We start from the raw sequence: 23,542 nt of genomic DNA on the forward strand, positions 1-23,542 counted from the left end.
AAAAGAATACCCCAGATTTGGCATATGATGATTAACCTTGCATCCGTCTTTCAAAGTCCACCGAAAACATAAGCGACAGATTATCATGAAGCTCAATCAGATAATAATAAACAGTAGCAGTCATTAAAGCTAAAAACAGTAACAAACAGTCTAAAAGATAGTAAACGTATATGTAGAAAAATATGAAAATGGAATTATGTTAATGATAACGTTAACTCTGATTTTTTTCTTCACCAATGCTGCCAGACTTGCTGAGCTTTGCCAAAAACTTCCGTTTTTGTTGTTGCTAATGATAGCCTTCTTCAGGTGCCTATATCCATCCCAGATAAGGCAGGGTGAATTCACTTCCTTCCATCAACTTCTCTATAAGGTAAAATGAACTGACTCTATTCATTCTTTATGCAATACTTTACACTGAGATATTACATTGTCCATTGATTTTTCAGATAGTATATTTAATTTAAGAATTACTGACATTAATTTTTAGAAGTCTTAATTTCAGCAGCATTAAAACGTTAAACACAATTTCAAATGATTAAAGATGTTCATTCAGCATTAAAGATCAGTTATAAATGTTTAATATCTGTCAATGTGAAAATAAAACAGGTCGTTGGACAAATGCTACATCCAGCTACACAGAAGATAAAATGCTATATTCAAACTTTATTGCCAATATTCTACAAAATAGCAACAGTTCATATATTTTCAACTTCCAAAGATTTTTTTTATCTGCAGAGTTAATGGTTTAGAAATTAACCATTTATTATTTAAGCACCTTACAATTGCAATGCAACTTAAAATTAAGTAATTATATATAGAATTTAAACATAACCATTTGATTCTGAATATACAGATATTGATGAATACAAACATGGTGGATTTAAACTAATTATTTTTATTTTATGCAGTAATCTGATGTTAAGAGTGAAGTTGCTGTGTGGATTTGCTGTTCCCATTGCAAAAGCAGAAAGTAAAAGCATGCAAAACTAACTGTTAAAAGTAGCACATTTCAATTAATATATGTGATATATCATATATATCACATGGACTGTAAATGGACTGCACGTCATTGAGTTGATGGGTCAACAGTCAGAAAATACCACATGCAAACATGATAAAAATTGGACTGTGATAGCTGAATGGTGCCAAGTTTACGCCAGACATTCCTATCACCAGAACTCATAAAAGACAATTGGCATTTTTATGCTCAACAATAAAAACTAAAGGAAATATTCAGCAATGTGGATATTAATAACTAACTACAGAAGTAGGTTTTAGACATTGCATTTGGAAATTTGATCTTTATTGTCAAAATAATCAAAAAAAAATTAAAGTTACATCTAAAAGTGTAAGAATCCTGTAATGAATTAAAGAGTGTGTAGTTTATTATAATCCCAGCTGCTAGTATTGCTGGTATAAGTTGAACCCCCCAGAATGAAATTTAAGATGACAAGTCATAGTTTCTTTTATCATTGGTTAATGTGGTGGTTAGTCACTGGAATGTATTCACATGAGGTTACATATGTTCTTTAACAACAGAAAATACATTTATTGCACAAATGAAATAAACAAATAAATGAATGAATTTAAAACAAACTTCTAAAGGAAAGTTTCAACCTGTTCCCAACACTATCTATTACAGAGATTCAATCCGAGAGATATCACTGCTATTTCTTTTTTTTTCAACTTTATTTGAGTGGCATTTCACAGTTTCTTCCCTTGTACTGTTGAGATAGTTTTGTCCTACAATTTCTCTCTGTAATGGTGGCATGAACCTCTCACAATTCTTATGACTTTAACTTTTCAAGTTGTAACAATTTGACAGCAGTTATCAAAAATCTGCCAGCTTGGAAGCTCCATTGACTCGAAAGGACTTCAGCTGAGTTGACTGAATCCCCTGAACTACCTTAATTCCTTTGCTAAGGGGAACGGTTTCATGTTTGGCACTGAAATCTGGGTTGTTCTGATCCAAAAACAACTGAACCTCTGTTCCAAAGTAAAACAAAACCAATTGCCTTATTATGTTTACACTTCCTGCCATAAACCCAACAATAGTAACATTTTATTCAGTAATACTACAGGAGTGCTCCCAGACACCGAATTGCCATCATATGCTTTCTTCGAAATTATGTACTTAGGTCACTATTCTATGATGTGGAGGTACCGGTGTTGGATTGTGGTGGGTAAAGTCAAAATTCACAAGATGCCAGGTTATATCCAACAGGATGAAGGAGCTGCATTCGAAAAGTTTGTGATTTCAAATAAACTTGTTGGACTATAACCTGGTGTTGTGTGATTTTTTTGACATAGTCAGAGTTCTAAGTTTCTTCTTAACCTTATACAAAAATAAACTTCGCAGAACCATCCCATATCTATCAGCCTGTTTGGAAATCCAAAATCATATAATATACTGCTTTCATCACAAGTCATAGTTAGTTACTGGAATGTAAAAAGGATGAACTGTAAACTGCAAGCTTCAAAAATGAAGATTCTTATTGATTTCACATTTATTACTAATGCTGGTATTAGATTAAAATGCAAATTGGAAACAAAAATTCCAAGTGCACCTTTAAGCATGGAGTCAATGAAGAAACAGCTAATAAAATTGAAGAACAGCATAGGGCAGTTACATCTTTTCAGAGTTTAAGCTTGGCTCTCTGTCAGCATCCTCCTTTAAGATGGCACTATCAGTGTCTCATCTTCTGACAACGCACATAAAATTCATTTTATTTCATTTATAAGTTTGTATATGTATATTTTGATAAATAGTGTATTCATGTAAAAATAGTATTTCTTCAACAAATAAAATCACTAAAAATAGCATAAATGGTTTTGTGCATATTTAAGTCTTGTTTTTGTTCAAAACAGGACTTCAGCAGCAACTTGTTTCGAAACAAAGTACAATAATAAGCTCAACAGTTCATCAATCCAAGAAAAACTGGTCAGAACCTTTACATTTTAAAATTATATTCTCTCTTTCTTCTTGAAGTCTGTGGTCAGTAACTTTGGAATTCAGTTTGAAAGCCATTAATTATATATCTACTCGCGTAGCCTGACCAAAGATGACAAAGATAGAAAGGCCAAATGTGTTGACTATGCTGATCAAGCTGAAAACCGATGGCCAGGATCCTGAAGTTTCAATGAGATAACCTGCAAAGTATACTAAAGCAACGCCTGTAATGAAGAGAAAATAAAATTAACAATGTTGGTGTCCACAGAAGAAAGGAAGCATGGGCAGTCTCTCAAGTCAACACAAATCACTGTTGCCCCAGTTGTGTTGTTAGTTCTGCTATTTTTGCATAGGACATGATTTTCACATGCTTCGGTACAATATTGCTTTCAAAACTTGAAGTCAATAATCTGAAACTCCTATTCACTCAAGTCAAGACACAAGAGTCCATCTGCAGGAAGTAGGCACAGGACAAGTACAATTCATTACAATATTAAGCTTTAAAGAGACTTCCTTCCTCGAATGGGAGGAAGATTTATTCGCCAGCAGTCAGTGGTAGGAGCCCAGCTCTTCCTGACACATTAATGACTTAAATCTTTGTGGAGAGTACAAGTTCAAAATTTGAGGATAATCTAAAACTTGCAAGTTTTTTGAACTGTGATGTGACTAGTACAGAACTTCAAAAGAATGTTCACACATTGATGGAATGGATGGTGATGGTAGATGGATTTTAATTCAAAGCATGAAGTGGATCATGTTAGCAGAAAGAATGCAGGAAGATAATGTAAAGCCTATAATTTAAAGTAACATGCAGAAGCAGAGGAACCGGGGTGTATATCTGCATATATCATAAAGGCATCAGGATAGATTGAGGAAAAATGTTAATAAAACATATAATACCACATGTTTGATGAATGAGATACAAAATACAAAAGCAAGGAAGTAATAGTAAATGTGTTTTAAACTTTTTCTCCAGAGCTGGACATCACACTTTAGAAAAGGACGGCAACAGGTTAAAGAGAGTGCTGAAAAGAATCACAAGAGCGGTTCCAAGGTTGAGAGTCTTCAAATCCATGGAAAGACTGGAGAATTTGAGATTAGGAAAAGAGAAGGCTGAGATAAGATTTGATAGAGATACTAAAAACCATAAGGAGTTAGGTCAGCATAGATAGTGAGAAACTATTCTGGTAAAAGAATTGAGAACGCGAGGAAACAATTTTAAAAGGGTCACCAGAAGTTGGTTAAATGTCATTTTCAGAGGATTACGCTGTGTCAGGCCTAGAGAGCTTTTGGGCTTTGTTGCCTATCTATGATGCTGCACACTCATCATATTCTCGCATTTGCTACAGGTATATGTTCTTGCCATTGCCGGAACATCTTAGGATCTTTGGCCCCAGTGCCAACTCTAAAACTATCTTTAAAGCTGAGCCACACATCTGGTCAAATGCTAGCAGTCCAAACCTGCCTTTCATTGTGCACATAGTGGAAGAGTAATCGCAACCAATGCATCTCAGAGGACATAGATGGCATAGCTGACACTTCATTGCATTGTCTTACATCTATTGCTCTTCAAGAATATACACACCGTTAACATCATCCCACCTTACAATCCTGTCTAAGTAAGTGTTACTCTTTCTCCAATCCTAAGTGTAGCCCAGTACCTTCTCATTGTTCAGTGTGGGTTCATCATATCCTGAAAGTCCTTCAAATGGTTCAGAACATTCACTTTTATTCACCAACAGCAGAAGCAAACAAAACAAAGTTAGACAGAAATAGTAGGAACTGCTGATGCTGGAGAATCTGAGATAACACGATGTGAGGTTGGATGAACACAGCAGGCCAAGCAGCTTCAGAGGAGCAGGAAAGTTTGACATTTCGAGTCGATACCCTTCTGAAGACACACCGTGTTATCTCAAAGTCAAACAGAAGTTGCTTTTGATGTCAGAGCAGAAACAGAAACAGACTGCTTGCCTTTTGAGCAACAAACGCACAATCAATGAGTGATCACTGCACTCAGCTCTCATCTATTGGAACCAAATGTCAATTCAGTTCTGGCTGACTTGTTCCACTTGATGAGCAGCACTCTCATGTGAAAGGTGCTGTTCCTCCTGCTCAATGTGTCCATACCTTCGTCCTTGAAGGACAGCCCTTGCCCTCCTAGCTCAATAGTCTCCATCATATCTCGGCATTGCCTGCTCCAGTTGTGTACAGGACAGTGGGCTAGGATAAGGGTGCACATTCTGTATGCACTCAACTGCAAGCCCTTCCCCTACCAACCCACCTGAGGTGTCAGTGCCTGGTATCCAAGATGGAGGTCCAGGGGAGCAAGCAGTGAGCTGGAGTTGCCAGGTTTTGTCTTCGGAATTGTCTAATTTCTGGCAAGTGGGAGAATGGGAAACTGTGTATTCATCAGGTCAGATTGAATAATAATGATATTAATACATGCTACTACATGCAATTAGGCCTCTTGTTGCTCACTAGCAAGAATCCCTTCTCGCCGTTCAACACTTGGTTAGAAAATGGGATCTTTTCCTCTTTGTCCTCAGATACAAAGAAGATCCTCACGGCCTATCTTGTGAATTTTCTACATTTTCACCAGTGCACTATCATTCAGGGGCCGGAAAGATTACACTCACTGTAATTGAGAAAAGGAGCTGTGGTGATGTGAGGGTGAGCTTGGTCATGCAGAGAGTGGTTGGGATCTGGAGTGCACAGGCTGAGAGTTTGGTAGAGGCAGCTTTAATCACAGAATCAACAATAAGAGGAAGAATATGCAAGGTTCAAAGGAGAAGCTGGGCGTGTGTTACTAAGATTATTCCTCATTGACATGACAGACTGAATGGCCTCCTTCTACACTGTAACCATTCTATGACTTGTTTGACTATAACTAGTATTGGAAAATTTTAATTTCACAAGAATCCTACATTCCCGTCTGCAATGCACAAATATTGCAACATAATTGTCAGTAAGTAGAGTTTGGCCCTAACAGGAACTTTTGTAAGCACTGTTTGTCTGGTAATTTCAGTATGTGCGCACAGAACATCCACCCTGCTAACCATAAAACATCATGCGCTGGACTGCATGAGTCTGCCAAGGGTGTTTATAAGTGCTGCTCATTGTTTGGAATGTCATCCTAAAAGAAAAAAAATGCTGAATTCAAAGACACAAAAGCGATTTTGCCTTTTCCTGCTCCTCTCTTTTTCTTTCCACCTATTGCTTGGGATCAGGAATGCTGCAGTTAGTCACCCTCCAAAAGTGCAATTCAGGTAGAGTATACATTACTGAAGATTTCTTCAAAAACTAAAAATCAATATACAAGGATTTTTATTGAATTTAATCTTGAAAGTGTTGAAGTCAATATATGAATATATTAGAGGTAGTAAGAACGGCAGATGCAGGAGTCAGAGATAACACAGTGTGGAGTTGGAGGAACACAGCAGGCCAGGCAAATCAGAGGAGCAGGAAAGTTTTCAGGTTGGACCTTTTTTCAGAAATGGGGAAGGGGGAAGGGAGCTCGGAAATAAATAGAGAGGAGGGGTTGGGCTTAAAAGGTAAATGGGTGATGCTAGGTAGGCAGTGGTGTGGATTGGTCAGTGAGGTGGGAGGGTCCACCCCCTCACCTCACTGACCAGTCCCCACCACTGTCTCCTTGCACTCACCTATCACTATCCCACCTAATTAATTTTCTGCAGTTCCTAAAACTACATGACAACACTCAATGTACTTAGTCAAGATAGTTTCCACATTATTAATAGAAACCAATTATTCAACATGACATGCAACACAGGCTGGCACATTCGTACTGAAAAAGACCAAAACTTAGGAGAGGACAGATAAAGGTCTTTACAAATATGAAAGAGTCCATTGGGAATATATTTTCACCGAACAAATTCTCATAATTATGACAGCTACTAAAAGATCAATGTAAGAATTTAGAGGCAATTCTCTATTCAGAAAGCACTGAGAAACTAGGACATGCTGCCACTAGGTGTACCTGAAGCAGAAAGCATTGACACACTTAATAGTCAATTTGATGTAGACAGGAGGCAGAAGGGAACAGAAAGACATAGTACGAGAATTGGAAGAGATAACTGAGAGCGGAAGGATGTTTGTGGAGTATAAACCCCGGCATAGTCTGGTTGGGGATCAGTTGTTATGGCTCCATGTTGCAGCAATTCTGTGTAATTCATGTAAACGGAAAAAATCATTGTGGCCATAAATTTTAAATACAAAAATGATGAGGATCGATATATCAGCTCCGTAAATATATTACAGTTGTGCTTCTGTGGCCTTAAATGATGCAGAATATGTACGTATAAAATCAAACATGCAAAACGTTGGGGTAACCCAAATGTAAAAGTAAAAACACAACTCACCAAATAAAGCTCCACCTGTGTTCATAACACCTATGTAATTAGTAAAATTAAAGTTTTAAGATCTATAGACTTTGAATTTACTCTCCAAGAAGCATAATTAAATTTTGATGATAAAAAGACATGATTAGAAATGATGTACATCACAGAACTAACCAGTATGACAGCATCTGTGGAGACAGAAACAGAGTTACGGGGCTAAATAATACAATGAAGTTTGGTTCACCTATTATCATTCAGTCAGAAAGGCGAAGGGTGATGCATTTAATTAGGTATTAATCGCCCACTTAAGGTTATCAATTGGGTGACAGGTTGGGTGCCCATCTGACACAGCTGCCTGCCATGAGGTGGAGCGGTGGGGAGCATGCTACAATGGCATACAGTGCCCAAATTTTGGGTTCACTCACCTGGTTTCCTGCCCTCAGGTGACCCATAAATTCAGTCCGACATTTCAACTTCATGATTTTTCATTAGAGCAGTGGTGGATCATTCTGCTAAAATGTTATTTAGCTGAACCATTGGAGAATTTAATGCCCGCTTCCTATTAAAAGATTTTGTGGTGGATGAAAGCATTTAAACAGGTGGGGAGTACATGAATAAGGACCCCACTGCTGATGAAATCTAGAATGGAAAAGCTGAATAGATAACACTCCTGCATCACCCCTACTTAAATGTGAAATTAACACACACATTTGGGCCGCAATCGACTACCATCGTTAGATAGACAACAGTGGGCAACAGGGTGGCTCAGTGGTTAGCACTGCTGCCTCACAGCGCCAGAGGTATGGTTTTAATTCCACCCTCAGGCGACTGTCTGTGTGAAGTTTGCAACATTCTCTGTGTGTCTGCGTAGGTTTCCTCTGGGTACTCTGGTTTCCTACCACAGCCCAAAGATGTCCAAGCTTAGTGGATTAGCCATGCTAAATTGCCCACAGTGTTCAGCGATGTGTAGATTAGGTGGGTCGGGGTGGGATGCTCAGTGAGTCGGTGTGGACTTGTTGGGCCAAAGGACCTGTTTCCACTCTGTATGGATTCAATGAACTCATTAGTTGGCAAGTCCAAAATATAAAACCCACTAGGATCATTTTTGCTTTTGTTCGGGAAGGGGTCATGGCGAATGAAGTTATGTCTCTTGTTCAAAAGTGTTTAGTCCCTCATCAAGAGTTGTGAAAGGGCAGCCCACTAACAGCCATCTTTCTGCTGTGGCTGCAGAAACCCCTTGGCCTCTCCTTTTGTCCATTCTGATTTTGAGTGGGTGCATTACTGGCAACAGCCACTTGGCGATGCTGCTGAGCAATAACGGGCAGCTGACCTCTGATCTTGGTGTGGGACCTGTGCCCCCAGCATTCTCAATCATGGAGAAGGCCTGCCACTATCCAGGTACATGCCTAATTGGCAGTTAAATGTGACTGGTCTTTCCAAAAGGAGTGACACAAGGCTCTCACAGGCTCTCTAACTGGTGAGCAAGCTCTCCATCACCTGCACTAAATACTGCCCATCGGCTCTACTTTTATCTCCACAGATGGTGCAACACCCATTTTCAACATTTTCTCTTTATAACTGAGATTTCCAGCAATTGCAGTTTTTTTTTTGTAAATAACCAGTTTAACTATTTTACTAAATGAAAACCGAAAGAACTGCGGAAGCTTCCGGTTCTGAGGAAAAGTCACTTGACCTGAAACGTTAACTCTCATTTCTCTCCACAGACGCTGCCAGACCTGCTGAGCTTATCCTACTATTTCTGTTTTTGTAACTATTTTGCTAATTCAGCAGGACTAAAATTATTAATTAGATATTAGTAAGAAGAAAATGAACATCCCACCAGCGAATGCATGCATAATGGTAAAGGAAAATCTTCCACTTTAAAATTCCACATTTGCACAAGAATGTCTAGTGTGCTGCTGAGGTATAAACTGAATTATGAAGTAATGCAGCCTGGTCTAAAGATCACTAAATGAGTACTTTAGAACTGGCTTTGGGCAGTAAACTGGACAACATTCAATTGGTGCAGACAAAACAGATCTTAAAATACAGAACGATCTTACAAAACTCATTTTCCTGGCATACTGCAAGCTCTTTATATTATAGCCTTTCTCATATTCATTTTAGCTTCCCTGATTCTGAAAGCTATTCTGAGTATGGTAATCACTGTGGAGTTCTTGCTTTTAGATATGAGCACAAATATACAAATGTTTGTTAGATTCTACTTTGCTAATGACAATGAAAAAAATCTACTATCGAGTTACAGGTAGTTGCTTTAAGCTCTGATTCATTTTTCTGGATCTGAACAGTGTAGTCCAGTATATTCATGGCTTAGTTGATCAGTATCAAGATCACTGTTTCCTCCCACAGTCCAAAGATGTGCAGGTGAGATGGACTGGACATGCTAAATTGTCCCATAGTGCCTAGGGATTGCAGGCTAGGTGGATTAGCCATGGGAAATGCAGGGTTACAGGGTGGGTCTGAGTGAGATGCTCTTCAGAGTGTCAATGTGGACTCAGTGGGAATGAATGGCCTGCTTCCCCACTGTAGAGATTCTGTGATTTGCAAGGAAAAGGTTCTTTGGATAGAGACGTCCAGTCTACAATACTGTCATTGGGAGCTCACATAATACAGGTTGTGGGTGCAATGAATTTTCAATACAACATTAGAAATAATTTGACTAAAGAGCATCAACACATCTCTCTGTCTCTCTCTCTTTGCTTCTCTGAACCACCTCATAAAAAGAACGAGTTGAAAACACACCAGATATCTTTGTGTGTTTGGGTGCCGTCAACCCTTTAGTGATTCTAGCATGGATGAAGATAGTGTTTAGTTGAGTTAACAAAATTTCTGTGACTGTTTACAGATTGCATGAATTTTGTTCCACATTACTAAAGAGATGGCTAGGAGTACAATGCATGTCAGGTCTGCTTTCTGCAGGGAAAAAATATAAATGAGACCTAAGGGACAACTTTCTCACACAGAGAGTGGTGTGCGTATGGAATTAACTGCCAGAGGAAGTGGTGGAGACTAGTACAATTATTACATTTAAAAGGCATCTTAAGGGGTATATGAATAGGAAGGGTTTAGAGGGTTATGGGCCAAATGCTGGCAAATGGGACTAGATTGATTTAGGATATCTGGCTGACATGGACAAGTTAGACTAAAGAGTCTGTTTCCACGCTGTACAACTCAATGACTCTATTTCACAGTTCTCGTATCTTCAACATTTTGTTTTTGTCTGACTTCTTTTAGTTTGCAAATTTTAGAAATCGTGCTAATCACTGTTGCTGATTAAGCTGTGGCAGTTATTCACTGTCTACGCCACACTGCCTCTCACTATTTGGTGTTTGTGGGTGTCTTCATGGTTGCAGTGTTGTAATTTGGTTGAGGATAGCCTCTGGTCTAACGAGAAGAGGTTTGTTGAGTAAATAATGTGAAGTTTATTGCAACACTGCAACTATTTACACATTGTGGACTATGACCTACATTATTACAGAGACCACTAGGCATACACTCGCCTCAGATCTGTCTTATACAAGCTCATCTTGACTGATCAAGTCTCTGTAACATCATCACATAGGTGGTGCTTAATACATTGAAAGCTCAAGTTTAGAAAGTAAGTGAACGATGGTTGGGCCTTGTCACTGATCATTAACCTCTGATATAAATTTATTATCGTGACAGAATGTACAGGATATATACAGCTATGCAAAATGTTTTTGTAACTGTTACTTACCAAACAGTGCACCGGCACAGGATGGTGCTAAATCTTGAACATTGACAGTTACCCCACTATGAAAACAAAGAGAACAGCAAAATACTTCAACTTCACATTTTTGCACAATGCGTTCATCTGGAATAAGCTTAAATCTATTCAGCACTAACTCTGCATCAGGTAAATAAAATGTGCAAGCTTCCAAAAAAAGCTCCCTTTTCCATTTATTCAAAAATTCAATTTCAAAACTAGAACTCAATTTAGTAATTCACGATTTGTTACTGTCTGCACAAAACTAACCAGCTTGCACATTTATCACATTCTCAGGCATTCAAAAGTGCTTTACAATCAGTGGAGTTTCTGAAGGGCATTTGTTATTGTTAAAATGCGGCAGACAAATTGAAAATAGCAAGATCCCACAAACAGCAAAACCAAATAATCTGTTTTTTACTGCCACTATTTGAGGAAAAAAATAATGCCATGGAATTATCCCATGTAACCCAGACATGTAAAGCACTTCACAGCTCATGACTGATCTTTGAAATGCTATTTTCTAGGGCAATTATACCAGCCATTTTACACACAAAGGCCCAGAAACAGGAAAGGATTAAATAGCTACATCATCTAATTGAGTGGATTAAGATTAAAATACAAATGTTGTCTGTGATACCTGTCTGCTTTAAAATGAGATGTTTTATATCCATCTCAAAGGCAGAAGCAACCTCAGTTTAATGTAACAACTGAAAGGCAGCACGTCTAACAATCTAGCAATCCCTCTAAACTGCACAGTAATGTCAGATGAGATTACAAATTACAAATTCATATTCTGGAGTGCAGTTTGAGTCTATAATGCTCTCACTCAGAAGCCAGAGTGATACCATTGAGGAAAGACGGGTCAGTGCAGGAATTTAGGACAGCTGCACAGGAAACAGGGAGCAGCACTTTGGATGACGGCAACTTGGCCAGGAGGCCACTTCAGTAATCAAATCTGGAGGTGAGAAAGTTATGGAGAAAAGTTTCAGTGTTAGATGGCTAAGGCAAGAATGGTGATGAGTAATGTTAGAGGTGAAATGAAAAAATATTGAATTGAAAATCAATTCAGATCCTAAAAGTATTCCAAGATTAGAAAAAAATGAAGTTTAGCTATAGAAGGTAAACTGTTAAAGGTATGATCAGGTAATGATAAAACCAGGTAAAATGTTAAAGAAGGTGGTATGTGTACGGTGTTTTCACTACATACTAAAAGTTAATGACTATTGTTTAGATTGAGGAAAATGAAGTTGCAACCTGCGCTTACATAATGCCAGCCAGATGCACAGAAATCTTAAATGCATTTCAGAGGCATCAAAGTATCCTTTTGAAGTGTACTGTGTGTTGTCAACGCTGGGGCAGCCAAATTGCATGTAGCAAATTTCCACAAAGAACTATGAAAACCTTAGCCAGGGCATTGTGAAAAGTTCTCTGCTCACCTCTGAATAATGCAGTAAGATATTTTTACATGCATTTGGCCTGGTACAAGTAAGAGATGCTCTTTGTTTGTTTGTTGGATAGAGTCAAACTCCAATGTTTGCTTGTTTTCTTCATGTGCTATTGTACAGAACTGAACTGCGGTTGTGACAATGTTTTTTAAAAGTTTTTTTTAATAAAGTAGCGTATGTAATAAAAAAAGGATCTTTTATGTCCACATGAGATGGAGCCTTAGTTTAGTGTCTCATTAAAAGTTGGCACCTCTGCCAGTGGAATACTGATAACATAAGGTATGGCTAGAACATACAACCTCTTTGCTCAGCGATAATAAGCCAACCCACTGAGTCAAAGTGAATACCTTAAGTCTACAATATATATTTAATAGATGATCAGAGATCTGAGAATATAATGTAACTAATCTTAGCTTACCTGTGACTGAAGGTCTGAAGTCCTAAACTAGCTGATATACACATTAATGATTGGTAATAGCTGCCTGAGTAACTCAGTAATACGGTAAAGATACTGGATAATCCCATGGCAATCACCTGTTTGAAGGCAAACATAAGAAGCTGGTTTTAACTGCATTCTCTCACACAGTCAAACTATTTTAAGAATGTTTTAAATAAACTACTAGTCATCATACCTGCATTAATTTACGCACCTTAGCAGTGTCAAACCCTAAAAATAGAGTAAATTCTGTAATATCCAAATATAGAATTATCACTACAAGCAAAATTTGTATACATTTTGCATCCGTATTAATATTTTCTCCGTATGTTTTACTTCAATTTGCAGCTTATTTTTCCTTTCTAAAGCTCAATGATAATAATTCAAAACATTTATGACATCAAAACCAAAGCTTGTTTTCCATTGCTTTCTGTGATTCATAGTTTCACAAGAAAGTTCGAGCTAGTTCCTCACTAGGAAAATCATTTAGGCCATTCAGCCCTCAAGCCTGCTTAGCCATTCAATAACATAATAGCTGAACCGAGTGTAACCATAAATCCATATTCCCACCAACCTCCTACAATCTTTCAACTCCTGATTAACTGAAAACTACATTCCGCTGCTTTAAAAAAGTCACTGCACCCACACCCTCACCTCTTCACAGAGACAGGTCCAAAGACACAAAAACTCAAAGAAAAAAATTTGCTTCAACTCTGTTTTAAAAAGGCAACCTCTACTTTTTAAACAGCAACTCCCACTTCTCTATTCTTGCACAAGGGCAAACATCCACTATACATCTACCATGGCAAAACCCTTCAGGTTTTATAGATTTCAATCAAGTCACTCGTCCAAATTGTTTTTTATTCTTCTTAGGACATGGGTGTTTGTTGGCTCTGCCAGCATTTACTGCCCATCCCTAGACGCTCTTGAGAAGATGGTGGTTGGCTGATTTTTTTAAAGACTCTAGTTCATTCAGTGTAAGTACAATCACAATGTCATTGGGGTGGGAGGGTTGGTTCCAGGATTTTGACCCTGCAACACGGAAGGAATGATAGTACATTTCCAAGTTAGGATGGTGAGTGGCTTAAGATCATAAGATGTAGGAGCAGAAGTCCACTATTTAGTCTATTATGTGTGTTTCTAATTCAATTAGATCATGGCTAATCTAATAAATCTCAATTCTACCTTCCTAAGTCATCCCAATAACCCTTGATTCCCATAATGATTAGAAAGCTGTCTATTTCAAGGCTGACACTGAACTTGCAAGGCATTGGTGTTCTAATGTCTTTGCTACCCTTGTCCTTCTTAATGCAGTGGTCATGAGTTTGAAAGGTGCTGCCTAAGAAGCCTTAGTGAATTTCTGAAGTGTATCTTGTAAATGGAATGTACTGTTGCTACGAAGTGCCAGTGGTGGAAGGAGTAAATGTTGTAGATGTAATGCCTATCAAGTCAGCTGCTTAGTCCTGGATGGTGTCAAGCTTCTTGAGTGTTGTTGGAGCCTCACTCATCTGGGAAAGTGGAGAGTATTCAATCACATTCCTGACTTGTGCTTTGTAGATGGTGGACGGACTTTGCCGGGGGGGGGGGTGTAGTTCTACGATTCCTAACCTATGACCTACAACTGTAGGCACAATACTTGTATATTTAGCCCAGCCAGATTCTGTTTGATGTTAACCCCTAGTATGTTGGTAAAGGACCAACATAACCCCAAGCTTAGCCTATCCAACCCGTTCTCATAAGATAACACATCTAATCAAAGTATTTTTCTAATAAATTCATCTCTTAACTGCCTCTACAGCATTTATATCCATCCTTAAATAAGGTGACCAAAACTGTGCACAGTTCTCCAGATGCAGTATCACCAGTACTCTAAATAACTGAGGCATATCCCCCTACTTTTGTATTCAATTCCCTTCATCGTAAATTATAGCATTCTATCATCTTTCTAATTACTTGAACTATCACAGATGAACCAGTTATATTTCATGCACAAGGATCACTCTACCTCTCATGGCTTTGCAATCTTCACCATTTAGATAATATACCTCTGTTGTATCCTTCCTGTCAAAATGGACAATTTCACATTTCTCCACCCTATACACCATGTGTCACATTTTTGCCCACTCATTTACCTATTTGTACAATCTCCTTTTGTCCACTTCACAACTTATTTTCCCACCTATGACTGTGTGACCAGCAAATTTGGCAACCATACCTTCCATCCTTTCATCAAAATCATTTATATAAATTGCAAACTGTTGGGGTCCCAGTATTGATACCTGTGGCACATCATCTTCTCAAACACAGTCTGCTTCCTGTTAGCTGGCCCATCTTCTATCCATGTCATTATGCTGACCCTTACACAGTGAGATTTTATTTTTTGCAATAACCTTATTAAATACTTCCTGAAAAACTAAGTAAAGTTCATCTATTTGTTTCCCTTTAGCCACAGTATGCGTAACTTCCTCAAAGAACGCCAATACATTCGTCAAACATGATATCTCTTTCACAAAACCACACCCGGTCTAACTGATTATCTTGAACTTTTATAAGAGCCATTCTTTAACTTCTCCCATAATAGTTTTTGATATTTTTCCCAAGACAGATGTTAAGCTAACTGGCCTGTAGTTGCCTAAGTTCTCTTTTCCTCCTTTTGCAGGAAGTGGTATCAAACAGGAAGTAAACAGTAGGTATGAATAGGCCTTTTTTCAGCTTAGGAAGATGTGATGAGTGGTGTGCCACAGGGGTTAGTACTGGGATCTCAACCGTTTATAATTCATATAAATTATTTAGATGAAGGGACATATGACATATTGCTAAATTTGTTGATGAAATAAAGACAGGTAGGAAAGTAGACGGTGAAGGAAACACTAGGAGGTTATAAAAAATACAGACAGGTTAAGAGTGGCCAATTATGCAGCAACTATCACTACATTCAAATCTAAAGGGGCTGCCCTTGATAAGACCATAAGACATAGGAGTGGAAGTAAGGCCATTCGGCCCATCAAGTCCACTCCGCCATTTAAATCACGGCTGTTGGGCATTTCAACTTCACTTCCCTGCACTCTCCCCGTAGCCCTTGATTCCTTGTGAGATCAAGAATTTGTTGATCTCTGCCTTGAAGTCATCTAATGTCCCATCCTCCACTGCACTCCGTGGCAATGAATTCGACAAGCCCACCACTCTCTGGCTGAAGAAATATCGTCTCATTTCCGTTTTAAATTTACTCCCTTTAATTTTAAGGCTGTGCCCACAGGCCCTAGTCTCCCTGCCTAACGGAAACAACTTCCCAGCGTCTACCCCTTCTAAGCCATACATTATCTTGTAAGTTTCTATTAGATCTCCCCTCAACCTTCTAAACTCTAATGAGTACAATCCCAGGATCCTTAGCCGTTTATCATATGTTAAACCTACCATTCCAGGGATCATCCGTGTGAATCTCCGCTGGACACTCTCCAGGGCTAGTTTGTCCTTCCTGAGGTGTAGGGCCCAAAATTGGACACAGTATTCTAAATGGGGCCTAACTAGAGCTTTATAAAGCCTCAGAAGCACACCGCTGCTTTTATATTCCAACCCTCTTGAGATAAACGACAACATTACATTCGCTTTCTTAATCATGGGCTCTACCTGCAAGTTAACTTTTAGAGGATCCTGGACCAACACTCCCAGATCCCTTTGTACTTCTGTTTTATGAATTTTCTCACCATTTAGATTCAAGGAAGTTTTAGAAAATCAGAATCAATGCACCAAATATCTCACTAGCCACCTCTTTTTTAACCTGGGATGAAGTCCATTGGGACTCAGGCACTTGTCAGCCCACAACTCCAACAATTAATTAGTGCCTCTTCTCTGGTGATTGTCATTTCCCTCACCTTGTTCCTCCCATCTATTGCCTGGTCTATTGCTCCTTCTTGCATCCTCTTGTATCCTGTACAGTGAAGACTGATGCAAAATATCTGTTCAATTCATCTGCCATTTCCTTATTTTCCATTCTTAATTTTCCAGTTTGACTCACTATAGGACCAACACTCACTTTGTCACCTCTTTGTTTAATTTTTATATAAATTTTTCATATTTCTGAGAAGCTTTCGCTAATACGCTCCCTATTAAAATTTGATCGTTCTTTGCTTTCTTTTATATGCTGTCCAATTTTCTGAGCTGCCTCCAGTCTTTACAATATTTACACTTTTTCTTTAAGGGTGATGCTACCTTTAACCTGGTTAATGTAGTTAATCACCTTCTACCTGGTCCACCACAGACGGCAGGTCCATCCCTTGGAATTTTTTTTACTCATTGGAATGAACTATTCTGTATATTCTGAAATATCTACTTAATATATCTGCCACTGCATCTATATTGACTGATTCTTTAGCTTAATTTGCCAATTCACTCAATCTAGTATGCTTTCATGTCTTCATTATAGCTCTTTTAATATTTGAAAAATAGCCTTGGACCCACTCCTCTGTCCCTGAAACTGAATAAAAGACACAATCATATTACAGTTGATGGTACCTAGGGGTGCCTTCACTTCAGATCATTCATTAATCCATTCCCGATATATTCCCATGTTTCATAAAGAACCTGCTGTTCTCAGAAGCTCTCCCAATAACATTCTATGAACATATACGTCATGACCGATCATCTATTCAAGGAAAACTGGAAATAGATCAGGGCTGTCTATTAGAACAGTAAATTATTTATTTGTTAATGCAATTGAGTTTCTTCAGATTTCCAATGTTTCAGAATAATTTAACAGTGTTTACATTACAGCACTAATTGTTTTGGAAAGTGGAACAGGAACCTCCAAAGCCATTGTTGTGTGTCCAATGTATTCCATTGTAAAGTGGTTTGTGAAGTTTCAGCAGCTAGTTACTCAGATGGTTCCACTATACTGTCTGCACCGATCCTGAACAAATATTATGAAGTCATAGCTCGATGAATTGCACAAAGCCTGAGGGTACAATCAAGTTGTCAGTGAAGGACAAAAATTGGATAGAAACTAGGGGCAGGCAGGGTATTAGGTTAAGGGTATTAGTTAAAGGTTAAGGATTTAGAAAAGTTAGGGTACGTGGGTGAAGCAGGGTTGAGTGTTGGGAAAGTTAGTTCATTCACAAAAAACTCTTTTCTCTAAAAAAGGAAGGATATATAGGAAAGGCAAACAGTCATGGGTTTGGGTAGTATGTTCATATCTTTTTGCTGCAGTGCCAACGATATATGTAAATGTGCTATCCTTAACTAGAAAGTTGATGATTTGATTTCATTCATTTAAGTAGGTCCACAAATTGGTAATAAACAGATCAAGTTATATTGATGTATTGAGGTTGGCTGTGATTAAATTCATCAACTCGATTATTCCGTTAGAACTCAATCTTGAAATGCTGTATTATTTTCAGTAAAAGATTATTTTGTTTTCTGTTTGTTCATACAGTTTCACAAGAAAGGCTGAGCTCATTTCTCACCAAGCTTGACCAGATGATCAGTCAGAATGCCACCAAACAAAGAGAATGGGACTGCAACAGCCCAAGGAACTACATTGAAAACCCAACCCTGAAAGACAAAGACAGAATGCAATCTCAATGAGAACTTTCTTCTTCAAATTAAACCGAAAAATTATTCATTCAATCTTAGCATCTGAATGTCCAAAAAAATTTATAATCAAATAAAAACTCCCAAATTGTCAGCTGCTCACCTGTTTATACTAATGTATTCTCTTTTCCAATCACAAAGGAAGCGCAAGAGAGATTATATAAAGTTAATGCACATCTCAGAATCAAAGAGAAACCCCATCAGAAATGATAACAATACTCTCAATGAGGAGTCTTGTAATAGTTACAAAACCCTACTGTATCAACATGGATAGTTCCCTGGTGTTGTGCTGCTGGTGAAGCCTGTGGTACTGTACAATGGAAATTAGGCATGCGTGCAATGTTAAATAGGATGGTTGTTCTCTTCGTGGCTCCAGAGTGTAAATAGACAAAGGCATTTAAAATTTCAACTCCATAGGTATGTTGTGTAATGCTTTCTCAATATGAGCTGCAGCTGTGTTAACATCTTCCAACATTATGCAAAATTAAAGGAGAATTTAACAAGTACTGTGACAAATTAATGTACCTTCCTGGAACCTGACAATCAACACGAAGCAAAAAATCTATTATTTTATAGTAAAGTACACCAACTTGCTGATGTAAACAATTTCAATTACAACAAACTGTGCCTAGTAACAGGAACATCAACGAAAATAAGATAAAGCCACTGCCAGGCTTAATATTACAAGCCTTTCAAATTCTCTCAGCGAAAATGATGGTTTTGCTTTGTCTCTCTGGATAGGTTTTCCAGCCAATTGTAAAGCTACAGAAGCAGAAATAAAGTTTTTTTTTCAAATGAAAGCAGCCATATTTTGGAAAAAGTACAAAATATTCCCTTTGCTCCTTTAACTTTCCCACTGCCAGGACGACAGGTGAACAAAAACAAAAATAATCTATTTGCTTCAATTTACAATTATATGGCTCCAGTCCCTTGACGGAGAATCTCAGAGGTGAATTTACCGTATTTATAGAGCAAATCTGCTGCCAGTTTTCAGCAGTTATGTTGGGACAAGATCAGCACAGACAAAGAATTAGACTTTAATAGTTTCTAAATAAAAACTTAAAGGTCATTACAGAATGCCCTTTATACACTTGTCAAGAAGTAGGAAAAATAAAAACTGTTATGTGCTGTTCAATGATAGTTTACCAAAACGGTATGTGTGAAGATTTATCATTTCTTAACTTAAAAAATTTATTTCAACTATTCTGTACTTTAAAGATGTGGTCAAGTTTATGCTTTAAATGTTTAATATTTGTGCACAGTCACATATACCCGCCAATTAAAAAGGAACCTGTACAACTATTAGCTTTTTAATCTTGCTCTAGGTTTTCTAACATTCTTCATAAACAATGCAACATTCTTCAAAAGAAATCTGCAGTCAAATCTCTGCTAAAATAACTCTATCCATGTGCTTTAAAAAGTAGTGCCAACAAGAAGTCTAATGGCACATACTCAGGATTTTTATCTTCCTTGAGGGAGAAATGCCAAACCACAAGGGTCTGCTTCCTTTTGATGCTGTGAAGTCGATAAGAGCCTCAGAACCATGGTCACCATTACAGTTTACACCGAACAATAATAAAATGGACAGAACCATTAGAGAGATAGAAATTGTTTCTACTTTAACACATATTTTTGAAGATCCTGTTTTGGTTAGAAGATAGTATCTTACCACATGTAATCAGAAAATTCTGAATGTCTTTTTTTATTAAAATACAATTTACTTAATTCATTTTTACATCTTATAAAAGAACTAGATATGGTTCACAGGCTTGAGATAACACACCTTAGATTCAGGAAACGAATCATGGAAGAATGTTGGCATCCATGACAAAAGGCAGAAAAAAGTACCGCTGATGCAAACATGAGCTACAATGACACCCCTGTTAAAAAGACAAACATTATTAAAAGAATGACATGCAACAGATTAAATAATATAATCGTGACAGAAAAGGGCCACAAATGTAAAGGGAACTGACGGTGAGACTTCATAAAAAAAGTTCACTATCAAAGTAACACCAATGCTGAGGTAGTGAAAACTGTAAATTTCCTCCGAGATACAAAGAAGGGATGAAGTTGCTTTCCTTCTGTAATGGGGAGAAAAAAATTTGTTTGAGACTCCAGTCCACATTTTAATGGAAGTTGTTTTAATTGGAACTGACAGAGGTGTAGGATGAGAAGAAACACAAGAAAAGACACAATGTGGATCCCTCGTTTAATTCTCTAGATGTAATCCATCTACTTAATTTAGGCTGTGAGGAGAAAGCTGCAAGGGACCAGTTTAAAATGAGCATGACATAATCGGAACCATAGATAGGGGAAATGATTTGTACTCCCCATAGAACATAGAACATAGAACATTACAGCACAGTACAGGCCCTTCGGCCCTCGATGTTGTGCCAACCTGTCATACCGATCTCAAGCCCATCTAACCTACACTATTCCATGTACATCCATATGCTTGTCCAATGACGACTTAAATGTACCTAAAGTTGGCGAATCTATTACCGTTGCAGGCAAAGCGTTCCATTCCCTTACTACTCTCTGAGTAAAGAAACTACCTCTGACATCTGTCCTATATCTTTCACCCCTCAATTTAAATCTATGCCCCCTCGTGCTCGCCGTCACCATCCTAGGAAAAAGGCTCTCCCTATCCACCCTATCTAACGCTCTGATTATTTTATATGTTTCAATTAAGTCACCTCTCAACCTTCTTCTCTCTAATGAAAACAGCCTCAAGTCCCTCAGACTTTCCTCATAAGACCTTCCCTCCATACCAGGCAACATCCTAGTAATTCTCCTCTGCACCCTTTCCAAAGCTTCCACATCCTTCTTATAATGCGGTGACCAGAACTGTACGCAATACTCCAAGTGCGGCCGCACCAGAGTTTTGTACAGCTTCACCATAACCTCTTGGTTCCAGAATTCGATCCCTCCGTTAATAAAAGCTAAAACGCTGTATGCCTTCTTAACAGCCCTGTCAACCTGGGTGGCAACTTTCAAGGATCTGTGTACATGGACACCGAGATCTCTCTGCTCATCTACACTACTAAGAATCTTACCATTAGTCCAGTACTTTGCCTTCCGTTTACTCCTACCAAAGTGCATCACCTCACACTTGTCCACATTAAACCCCATTTGCCAGCTCTGCAGCTTATCTATGTCTCTCTGCAACCTACAGCATCCTTCGTCACTATCCACAACTCCACTGACCTTAGTGTCGGCTGCAAATTTACTAACCCATCCTTCTACACACTCATCCAGGTCATTTATAAAAATGACAAACAGCAGTGGACCCAACACCGACCCTGGCGGTACACCACTAGTAACTGGTCTCCAGGATGAACATTTCCCATCAACTACCACCCTCTGTTCTTCTTTCAGCAAGCCAATTTCCGATCCAAACTGCTATATCTCCCATAATTCCATTCCTCCGCATTTTGTACAATAACCTATTGTGGGGAGCCTTATCGAATGCCTTGCTGAAATCCACGTACACCACATCAACCGGTTTACTCTAATCTACCTGTTTGGTCACATTCTCAAAGAACTCAGTAAAGATTTGTGAGGCACGACCTTCCCTTCACAAAACCGTGCTGACTATCCCTAATCGATTTATTCTTTTCTAGATGATTATAAATCCTATCCGTTTTAACCTTTTCCAACACTTTACCAACAACTGAGGTAAGGCTCACTGGTCTATAATTACCAGGCTTGTCTCTACTCCCCTTCTTGAACAGGGGAACCACATTTGCTATCCTCCAGTCATCTGGCACTATTCCTGTAGACAATGACGAGCTAAAGATCAATGCCAAAGGCTCGGCAATCTCCTCCCTGGCTTCCCAGAGGATCCGACGATAAATCCCATCCGGCCCAGGGAACTTATCTATCTTCACCTTCTGAAGGATTTCTAATACCTCTTCTGTGTGAACCTCAATCCCACCTAGTCTAGTAGCCTGTATCTCAGTATTCTCCTCGACAACATTGTCGTTTTCTAGAATGAATGCTGTTGAAAAATATTCATTTAGCGCTTCCCCTATCTCATCTGACTCCACACACAACTTATCACTACTATCCTTGATTGGGCCTAATCTTACTTTTATCATTCTTTTATTCCTCAAATACCTATAGAAAGCCTTAGGGTTTACCCTGATCCTATCCGCCAACAACTTCTCAGGTCTCCTCCTGGCTCTTCTGAGCTCTCTCTTTAGGTCTTTCCGGGCTACCTCATAGCCCTCAAGTGCCCTAACTGAGCCTTCACATCTCATCCTAACATAAGCCTTCTTCTTCCTCTTGACCAGAGATTCCACCTCCTTCGTAAACCACGGCTCCCGCACTCTACAGCTTCCTCCCTGCCTGTCAGGTACATACTTATCTAGGACACACAGGAGCTTTTCCTTGAATAAGCTCCACATTTCTAATGTGCCCATCCCCTGCAGTTTCCTGCCCCATTCTATGCTCCCTAAATCTTGCCTAATCTCATCGTAATTGCCTTTCCCCCAGCTATAACTCTCGCCCAGTGGTATACACCTATCCCTTTCCATCACTAAAGTAAACATAACAGAATTGTGATCGCTATCACCAAAGTGCTCACCTACTTCCAAATCTAACACCTGGCCGGGCTCATTACCCAGTACTAAATCTAATGTGGCTTCGTCCCTTGTTGGCCTATCTACATACTGTGTCAGGAAGCCCTCCTGCACACTCTGGACAAAAACTGACCCATCTATAGTACTCGAACTATAGTGTTCCCAGTCAATATCTGGAAAGTTGAAGTCCCCCATGACAACTACCCTGTCTCTCTCACTCCTATCGAGAATCATCTTTGCTATCCTTTCCTCTACATCTCTGGAACTATGTTTAGTGGAGATGTGAATGACAACATTAGCGCAAAAGTCAATGCTTAATTTAAAAATCTTTGCAAAATTAGTGACTATCTAGCTGGGAATAGATGGAAGATAACAGAAAATTAATGGGCTGAAATGATTGGAGAGGGTAAGGTAGCCCCTGTCTTGTCAGCAG

General features: G+C 38.6%; 1 protein-coding gene across 3 annotated transcripts in view; it reads right to left on the reverse strand.

The window, feature by feature from the left end:
- Positions 1-591: 591 nt before the first annotated feature.
- The window catches only part of slc17a9b (solute carrier family 17 member 9b), a 54,121-nt gene continuing 31,170 nt past the window's right edge, over positions 592-23,542 (reverse strand). For 2 of the 3 annotated variants that reach the window (XM_048549874.2, XM_059652802.1), the window contains exons 7-13: positions 20,307-20,403; positions 18,397-18,484; positions 13,134-13,186; positions 12,920-13,035; positions 11,045-11,100; positions 7,327-7,356; positions 592-3,174 (exon numbers count right to left, since the gene is read on the reverse strand). In XM_048549874.2, the coding sequence (XP_048405831.1) occupies positions 3,032-3,174; positions 7,327-7,356; positions 11,045-11,100; positions 12,920-13,035; positions 13,134-13,186; positions 18,397-18,484; positions 20,307-20,403 (583 nt within the window). In that variant the 3' untranslated portion in view covers positions 592-3,031. The remainder of the gene's footprint in view (positions 3,175-7,326; positions 7,357-11,044; positions 11,101-12,919; positions 13,036-13,133; positions 13,187-18,396; positions 18,485-20,306; positions 20,404-23,542) is intronic. The other variant, XM_048549875.2, reaches the window with a different exon arrangement.

Source organism: Stegostoma tigrinum, chromosome 19, assembly GCF_030684315.1.
Source record: "Stegostoma tigrinum isolate sSteTig4 chromosome 19, sSteTig4.hap1, whole genome shotgun sequence".
In the NCBI taxonomy this organism is placed as follows: Eukaryota; Metazoa; Chordata; class Chondrichthyes; order Orectolobiformes; family Stegostomatidae; genus Stegostoma; species Stegostoma tigrinum.